The sequence below is a fragment of the Phaseolus vulgaris genome, chromosome 1 (genome assembly GCF_000499845.2).
Source record: "Phaseolus vulgaris cultivar G19833 chromosome 1, P. vulgaris v2.0, whole genome shotgun sequence".
Classification (NCBI taxonomy): Eukaryota; Viridiplantae; Streptophyta; class Magnoliopsida; order Fabales; family Fabaceae; genus Phaseolus; species Phaseolus vulgaris.
In genome coordinates this window covers 39,538,025-39,548,418 of record NC_023759.2, presented here as the reverse complement: position 1 = coordinate 39,548,418, position 10,394 = coordinate 39,538,025, and the positions used below count along the sequence as shown (strand labels likewise).

Genomic DNA, 10,394 nt, shown 5'->3' with positions numbered 1-10,394 from the left:
TACTAATGACTTTATATATTTTTTTCATTATTTATTAATAAAATATATTCATATTGGTAATATTTAATAGAAGTGAATATGAGAAATAAAAGAATAAAGTTTGTTTGAAACAATACAAAAAAAATCCCACTTAACAACTTTATTACTACTGGAAATGAAATTAGGAGACTTGACGCCCATCTTTTATTTAACGATCACTTCACAGTTTGTTTTAATAATAAAATATTATATTTAAAACAATAAAAATAAATGGAAATAAAATAATAATATACTTTGGGTGGTTGTATAAGATGTGAAAGATATCAATTTATCACAGTCCATATAATTAATGGTTCATGGAAACTATAAAATGTTACATTTCATTTCTTTTAAATTATGCCTTCTAAGCATGAAAACTGTAGGGGCAAAATGTAACGTTTCCATATATATCATCAGTTTTTGAGGTATTTATAAAAAAATACCTGCAATTTTTTAGTATACCAGCTGATATTTATAGATAATTTACAGATGTTTTTAAAAAAAATAAAATTTTAAATAAAATTATTAAAAATTAATTTTTTAAAGTATAAATTCAAATAAACAATTAATTTTAAAGTACAGTACAAATGTTTTCAATGACTAACATTTTTCTTGTTAATTTATAAGTCTAAATAAAAAATATAAATATATAAAATCAAATTCTGAAGTGACTAATTCTCTTGTTAATAACTTTATTTTGATCATTTTATATTTAAATTTTTAAATTATATTTAAATAAATTTACTAACAATAATTAATGAATAAGGAGTATCATTATACTTTTACCCACTTTATTAAAATGGGTAATTAAAATAAATATGTTCATCCACTAAAAATATTCATTTAGTATTTGTTAGATATTTTATCCACATATACATGTGGATATAGATTTTTTTTGTCATCCCCTAATTAGTAATCTAAAAATGGGTTGAGATAAACGGGCTATTTTATTTTTGGTTTGCCTTGCTTAAATACAAGTGACCCATACATATTTTATTTTTTTAAAATCATTTGTCAAAACTCTACCATTTTTCCTTTATTTATAATATATATTTGAAAAGGATTTTAATTATGTGAGCATACAAAGGTCTAATACAATATTTCATATGGGCAATTTCATAAACTTGTGTATATTAAATCATGGTAACGTGTTGTTGTTTCTTCATCATCCCTAATATAATTTTTTTTTTCTATTATGATACTAAAAATAAACATGTATAACTAATATCAATTACTCCCATCAAAGAGTCATCATACAATTATAATGTCTCCACCAAATTTAGCATCAACAAACGACAAATAGTAAATTCAATTACTTTAATACAAAAGTAAATTCTAACTTAATATAATTGCAAAATGAAGAAAAACAAAAGGCAACTATAATGTAAAGGAGTAATGTATGTATTTTGAGTGAATGAATTGTTTATCTGTTCTATTTTACTTTTTTTTTATTGTTATATATTTAACGTAATAACTTTAAGGTTTAAAAGATTAAAATATAATTAAAAACGAAATAAAAAAACTTGAAATAGGTAAGCAAAATGATATTCCTTATATACGGTTATAAATGTAGTTTAAACACTAGTTTAAAAAACATATTGAATATATAATAAATGGAAAACCTTTATTTGCTTAAAACTTAATGGCCAATCCAACAAAGTAACAATGACTAACCCTTGATAACTCTAACCAGAAATTCAAAGTGGATCCAATTTTAGTTTTTCAATTTTTATGTCTTCTAATTTTAAAAAAAAAGTGTTTTAGTTCCTTAAAACACTAAATTTGAAAAGCTGAAATCATTTTTTACTATTAGTCTATAAATAGTAAATTTGATAAGTTAAAATTATACTTTTTTTAAAATGTAGAAAACAAAATATCTCAGTTTCGAAGACTGAGAACGTTTTCATTCTAAAAATATAATTATACTTAAAAAATCATAAGATTTTAAACTATAACAACCACATTGCATGAGTTTATTTAAATTTAAAATAAATATTTTATACAAATAACATTTTAAAAAATCACTTATTTAAGAAGTAAATAAATTTTTCTTATTAAGAAGAATAACAAACTACTTTCTTTAAAAACATGCAAATTAAATAAAAACACACAAATATTTACTACATTAAGACACATTTTTAAACAAGAATAAACACAAAAATTCAATTCATTAACTTTTACGTATCAAAATAAACACTTTACATACTAATCCCACGCCCTATAAAATTCCTTAGATTTAATCAAATTTTCACTGAAGTATAAATTCGACAATTATTTAATACCATTAGAGTAAAAAAGGAATGATTTAAGATGTTAAATTTTGAGTTCATATTTAATTTGTTAAAAAAAAAACTTAGAAAAATAAAAAAAGTACACAAAGTATGTAGACTTAAACTCAATTTTTAAGGCCATCGTCTGAATCATGAATTCAGATATCTGACACACTAAGCTGCGTGTTCTCTGAACTGAGAAGACTTGGGGAAGGAAAAAGCAATGCATGCAGTTAGACTAGTATCATTTTGTCACATTAAAAGTGGACAAAGCTTCCAAAAGAAATAAAAGGAAAAGGCAATACAGTTACACAGAGCATAGCATTAACATCTGAAAAGAGTTTCCTTCTGAGGTAGGATTAACCAAATGGAAGCCTACCGAATTTTCATTTAAAAGATACATCACAAGGTGAAGACGCTAACCGCCCCGAGCCTCTCTCCTCGTGGCATCGTGCAACAATTCAATGTCCACCCCTTCTGGAGGTAATTGCACATATCTCACTACCGAACCTCTGATGAAGCAGTTTCTTACAGAAAGCTGACATCAAATAGTCACACGTTACCAACTAGAATACCAAAAGAATAAAAAAATCTAATCATCATTATATGTACTCAAGTCATATATATACCAAATTAAGGAATCTAAATAAAACAAAATTAACAGGAGAAAAAACTTGGCAATAATTCAAGAGGAGCTTTGAGAAATTTGTATCAAGCTTCCTTGATTTTAAGTTTTTCTCGTATGCAAATCAGTATTCAGCAGTCTTTTTTGCAATGACATCCTAAAGTGAGTATCTTATTATATTATAGCAGCATAAACCTTCGTATTTCTTCTACCATCAAACTCACTATACTCATATTTTCTTGATGGCATACAAGCTAACCTTAATTCAATCGAGCATCCACTTTAAAACAGTAAGTACCAAACATATATAGAGTTCCAAAATCTCAACTCACATACTTCCCAAATTTCCAACAATCAACGAGATTAATTTATAACAATTTCAACCTCCCCACATCATATTCATAAAACATAAGAGAAAATCAGAAATATGAAAGTTGGGCATTAACAGCCTCAGTCAGATCCTTAACCCTTTTCCCACTATTTCTAGAAGAATACCAATTAATTGATTGTCCAACTCTTTTAAAATGTAGATGAAGTAAAACGTCACCTTGAATAAATCCTTCATTCCTTGACATTTAGATATTTGAAGTATCAAAAGCAACTTATCAGAGGCAAACACTTTCAACGAAAGTCCATTCATAGAAACACATGAACAGGCATATAGAAGTGTGTAAAAAAAGAAAGGCTAACCATGCAAAATGACAAGCCCGATGTTGGCCCAAAACAAAACCAAGAAACTGGAGGACAATATATAATCTCATATTCAATATTTATATTTTCAGAAACCAATAAAGAATTCTAACATCCTTCCGGTAAAACTAGTAATGTCTAAAACACATCTAAAAGCACGACACCTGGATCAATTTATAAAACCACTAATAAAAAATATCAAGAGCATAACTTCTTCTCTTTCTCTTTTATTCTAAATCCTTGCAGAGTGTGAGCACGAGTCAGTAAAAATTGATTATTTTTAGATAATAGTAAGTAGAAACAACGCTTGTAAGGAGTCCTGTTGAAACTAAGAAATACAAGCCTGCCTGCCATCCACACCACACCAGAACAGATGAAGTTTTCCGAAAAACTGTTAGTGGAGGGAGACCTGTGATGGATTTAAGAAGAAACTCGAACCCACTCTCAATCGCATATAAACATAAAACTCATGGAGAATGTATGCTAAATGCTAAATATAAAAGACAGGTGCCCTTTAACTTGTTACTTACAAATGAAGTTTTTCTACCTCAACTGCCAATTCACATACACTAATGTACAATTCAAATCATAATCAACAACAACGACTCAAAATTAACCATTAACCACGGGCACATCAATACTCAATTTAAATCCCAGATACAGAAAATCTCATTATTTAACATGTGTCCAATGCTTATTAAGCATTGCATCGAAACAAATTTGAAATTAAAGAGTACTAAAAGAAATCTAATTAATTTTTTTAATGCTTGGTTAAACTAGAGTTATTGTGCATCTAGACAGAAGAAGGGGGGAAAGGTCAGGTGTGAGTTCAAAATTCAAACCTCCAGCATCTACATCAGAGCCTGGACTCAAAAATCCCGATTTCATTCCAAAAAGGAAGAAAGAAACCCAAGGAACAGAGGGTATCAGTGGCAGCTTGACAACACGGAAATTTATTCAATCGTAATCCCAAATTAAATTTTAAACCCAAATAAACCCCATATCCAACGCCTTAAAATTCACAAGTCCAACATCTACTCACTATCAAAGGAAACGTATGATACAAATAGATGAAGAATATAAACCCTAGAGCGAGAGAGAGAAAAGGGATACCATGTGGGGGTACTTGTCTTGATCGACGACGCGAGTGTTTTCGAGCTTTATGTTGAGGTACTGATCAACGGAATGCAATGTCCCTCTGATGGCCAAATCGTTCTTCAGCTCCACGGTTACTTCTCTTCCCACCAAATCCTTGAAGTACGAGAAGAACAACTACACCACAACCCAATTCATCACTGAAACGAAAATCAGAATGAAGAAAACAGAAAACAGAAAACAAAAGAGACAAAAGAAATCTGTACCATGTTTGCACGGAGGGAGAGAAAACGGAGCTGCGGTGGTGGAAAACCAAAAGCTGCTACTGCGAGAATGTAACCTTCTTCTCGTTCTATTCTATATATTCAGTAGAAATTAAAACCTCGATTATATGATTTAATTTTTAATGAAAAATAAAATATTAGATGCAAAACAAAAATAATATTAAAAATACTTTAAATTTAATACAATATTAAAATAAAAGTGGTAAAAAAAGGTGGATATTAATACTTATTATTACACACAATAAGAGAAAATAAATATAAAATAGATTACGTATTTTCTTTATCTGGATAAAAAATAAAGTTCTTTTATTCATATTTCTAACAAATTGGTTGTTTGGTATAAATGTGGTCAAAATTAAATTGATTTAATATCAGTTAATTTTTTTATATAATTTTGCATTTAAATACAATTTATTTTTTTCTAATTTTAAATAAATGTATATTTAAAATATATTTGTAAACCTTTTTAAGCATATATGCGGCAACTTTTTCTAAACTTGACCAAGTTTTATTTTTCAAAAAATAGTAAGTTATTAATATAAATGTTCTACGAAATATATTAGTAGTAAATATATGTCATATGTATATTAAAATATCTGTTTGTTGTATTGGGCAAAAGAGCAAAATTAATCAATAAATACTGAAAAATATATAAATCCGAAATTTTACATTGAAGATGGAGATAAAATAAGTTTGTATTACGTAAGAAGATAGAATGAATTCTCCTGATACATTTAATATGATAATTTTATCATTGTTAGTTTAGTAAGTCATTCATATGTAGGTATATATGTGGATGCGCAAGCACAAAGGTTACTTTTGGACATCATTTAATAAATTTTACATTTATTTACAATGAAAATTATACTTTGACATGGTTTTATAGTCGTATGCAATTCTTGATTTGATAATTTTAAATATCTACAATCAACATTACTCTTAACATAGTACAATAAATTGAAGCAATGTAATGAACTATTTCTAAGAACTAATTTTATAAATATATTAATAGGGTTTTCTTTCTTTACTACAATCTTATCTTTAGTGTGAATGAAGTGATATTCAACATTTGTCTATTTGGTCTATTCATGGTGAACATGATTATTGAGTAAACAAATTGCACTTAGATTATCATAGAAGATTACAACCTTTTCCTTTAAAAACTTGAGATCATTCATCAAATCTATCTTTCAAAAAGATATTCATCTTAGTTACTTTCACCATATAATTTATTTCAATGGTCGACATGATTAGTCTAAGTTAGAGAATAGTTTTCCAATTAACTAGAAAGTCACTAATCATAAAAGTGTAACCAGTAACAATAAAAAAAATAAAAAATCAACAAAAGTACATTACGAGTCATCCATGAAGATGAGACCATGTCTTCCATTCTCTTAACGTATTTGATGATACATTTCACGATCCGTCAATGTTCTTCCTTGGATATTTCATATATACTTGTTAGACTAAATGCTTTGTGCTAAGTTGTGTGCATACCATTCATACATCGAGTTGTTTAACACACTTATATAAGGAACATAAAATATGTACTCCTTCCCTAAACCACTTTAATTAGAATTGAGCTTAAAAAGACATATGGACAATGTCAAATAGGTGCTTTCCGGATGTATTTTCTCTAATACAAAAACAAAAAAATTCTAATGTGCATGATCCCTCCTAATTTTCATTCCCAAAATATTTTCTACAATTTTTATAACTTTTATCATAAATTCAATACTAAAAAGTGACTTCAACTTTCTTATCTCAACCTTTTCTCAAGAGGTTATTAACATGTCGTCTAAATAAAGTAATAAACATATGAATTATAAGAATTTTTGTTGTACCTTAAAAAAACTTTAAGTTGGTTGAATTATTATATCATTATCTATTATCACTTTAGCTTATAGAACGATTTCTTTAACTTACACAATCTTTTTGTAACTTCCCTATATTTTTCCACATCTAAAAACTATAATCTATATAAATTATTAAAATGAATATATAAACATAATACAAATATGTCCACAACCCTTTCTTAAAATATTTCAAAACATATTTCTCTTCATAAGACTTTAAATATCTACATAAATCTAAAACAAATAGTCAAATTTCAAATAAACTAATTTCACCATCCAGCTTCTCACTGAGGAGCTCTATCACCTATAACATCATCTGCTCCGTGTAAATACACGATCATCACAGATAAAGAAACAACACAAACAAAATTCTATAAAATTTCAATTTTTAAATTAATAAACATAAATCATCAAGTCTCATAAATTCTCAAATCATCAAGTCTCATACAAATTCTCAAATCATCAAATGTCTATTAAAATTCAATATTCATCTTTCACATGTCAGACTTCCACTGACTCATATCACATAGACACTCGACTCTACTTCCGGAAGACTCGTGTATTGAAATCAGCATCCAGAGACCTGCACATGTCATACTACTGCTGTGAAACCCACACAGTCATGCGCATAATTATCTCAATATACTCTCACCAACTCATATGACAGGGTAAATTCATATGACCTGAAAGACCAGATTATATTTCAAACCCCAGACAAAGTCATATGAACCTCCATCGACTCTCACCAACTGAATAACTTCATCTATGTGATTCCATTATATTAGTAGAGTCGGGATCGTTTCATTCACAGGACACTCACAAATCAATACACCCTAATAACAATCTCAACACGGTATTTTCTTTCCTGAAAATACTATGTCTTGATCTTACTTTCACATCATTGCACACTTCATTTAACACATCAATACACCATTCAATCATAACATATAATTTAAACTTTCTAACAATCCAAATATATCCAAAAAGTTATTTAACAATAATAATCCAAAATAAACTATGCTAAAATAATAATAATAGTAATATATATATATATAATTGGATTGATTGAAAATATTTTAGTTTGATCTAAATTACACCAGAGAGTACCCAGTAAATTTGGATTGAACAAAAATAGTTTAGTTTGATCTAAATTACACTAGAGAGTACCCAGTAAATTTGGATTGAACGAAAATAGTTTAGTTTGATATAAATTACACCAGAGAGTACCCAGTAAATTTGGATTGAACGAAAATAGTTTAGTTTGATCTAAATAACACCAGAGAGTACCCAATAAATTTGGATTGATCGAAAATAGTTTTGTTTGATCTAAATAACATCAGAGAGTACCCAGTAAATTTGGATTGATCAAAAATATTTTAGTTTGATCTAAATAACATTAGAGAGTACCCAGAAATTTTGGATTGATCGAGAATAGTTTAGTTTGATCTAAATGACACCAAAGTGCACCCAAAAATAACAAAGTTCATGCTATAACTGAAAATTACTCTAAACCAACATCAAACAACCAATAATAAAAAACATTATAATTTTATAGCAATAACCATATATCAAATTTCACATTCAAATCTCAGTCAATTTCTAATATACTTAAAACAAACAATCCTGGAAGAAAGTTTGATACTGGTGACCACGTCACCCTCACATCCAGATCTTCTAGCCTAGTATTGTTTTGGAAATTAAGGCTAGCTTCCCTTACCTGAAAATTAGCAGATATTCACTAAGAGCTCCAAATCCACCAAGAACTTAAAGGTAACTTAACTTGCACCACAGAATCCTAAAAAAATCTAACTATATCACTAGGACCCTGAGCTAACAAAGATTAACCCTGAAGCTAAAAAGGTCACATGCAAAGCAAGGACAAAAACAACCTAACAAGTTCAAATTTTGACTCAAAGAGAAAAGCAAAAATGAACTTACTCTATCGAAGATTCTGATCGGGCAGTCTTGTAGTATTCACTGTCAGGAGTCTGATGGTGGACTCTAATCGTCGAACTGATGAGCGAGGAAGTCAGAATCTTAGAGAGAAGGGAGAGGAAAGGAAAAAGAACTTTCTAGAGAGATTGTGGTTCTTTTTAAAATGAAATATGAATAACAGAATTTCTATTTATATGCTATTTTAAATTTAATAATAAAATATTCCGGTGTCATTTTAATTGTACCACTTCTACTCTAAGACTATTTTTCTCAATCCTTACACTTTCTCTTATAATGTAAAGTTAACAAATATCAATAATAAATTATATTTTGAACTATTTAATTAAAAAATCAAATTTATTTTGAACTCGCACATGTTAAGTAATTATTTATTAATAAATAAGTATGAATGAATATGTGATGAGTTTGATAATGATGTTGATTATGATACCGTCATAAAAATCAATGTTTTATAATAGTATAGCATAAATATTTATATGTAGGACTTGAATAGTAAACTCGAATCTCAAGAGAAATTATTTTTATGATGATATTTGAAGATGTTTTTAGAATTTTTAGCTTTTATTGTATGTGGTTGAAAGTTTTCACACAAATATTCATAAGATTTTCAGCTTAGCACACAACATCTACCAAATTAATCAAAAGAAAAATATTTTTGAAAGTTAAAAATAAGAGAAAAATGTTTTATGAGTATGTTAATTGATTAAATTTTTAAGTAATAGATTAAATTATTCTTCAAAGGTTTCAGAACAAAATATTCTATTATAAATTAGATTAACCGATTAAAACAGAGCGAAAGTGTTTTCATTGTTCTTATAAATTAATTGATTAAAATATTATATAATTAATTAAATTATTTTTCTGAATTAAATATAAAGCTAAAAGAATTTATTAGCACATGTCATAATCTATTAAAATAAAAAATATTGTGACTGTTTTTTGAAATAGAATAATCAATTATCACCTTTAAGTTATCAATTAAATACATCATAATCTTTTCTAAACTAGCATTGTCTAATCTCTATAAATAGATTTTTTTTTATAAAAAAATACAAATATTATTGTGAGATATGAATTTTTTGGAGACCATTTGTGTTGTGTTGATTAAATTAATCTTGTGCCGTGCTTCTAATGTGAATTTTGGAATATTTTTTCTTTTTCTAATTGTTGGAAGTGACTCAGTGTATATCTTCTTGTGTGATAAAAAAGTTTGTTATATTTGTATCTTGGAATGTTTCCAAGAAAAACATATCCTCTTGAAAAATGTTCAATACGGTGTTTTATGGTATTGTGTGTGTTTATAATTGCTATTGTGAGTGCTTGTAGTGGAATTCAATTATTTTATATTTGAATAATTAAGACTGGATGTGTGATAATTTGTAATGTGATTGAAAACAGTAAAAATTTATTGTGCAGTCTTTCTCTTTTCTTGTCTTCTTTGTATATTGAAATTGTCTGAATGTTTTTGCAAAATCAAACTTCTGTGGAAGGTCCTTCTATTAAAGTCCTCCACTTTTTTATGGTGAAAACTTATCCCTTTTGGATAGTAAGGATGCAAATATTTCGTTAACAACATGTAGGAAAAAAAAAGACATTTCAG

General features: G+C 27.6%; 1 protein-coding gene across 1 annotated transcript; it reads right to left on the bottom strand.

Annotated features, from left to right (window-relative positions):
- Window positions 1-2,498: 2,498 nt before the first annotated feature.
- LOC137814192 (sm-like protein LSM2) lies at window positions 2,499-5,087 on the bottom strand. Its single transcript, XM_068616783.1, has 3 exons — window positions 4,965-5,087; window positions 4,717-4,875; window positions 2,499-2,826 (listed from the first exon to the last, which is right to left on the bottom strand). The coding sequence occupies exons 1-3, from the start codon at window positions 4,965-4,967 to the stop codon at window positions 2,707-2,709; spliced, it is 282 nt and encodes a 93-aa protein (XP_068472884.1). The 5' UTR covers window positions 4,968-5,087; the 3' UTR covers window positions 2,499-2,706.
- Between the last annotated feature and the right edge of the window lie 5,307 nt (window positions 5,088-10,394).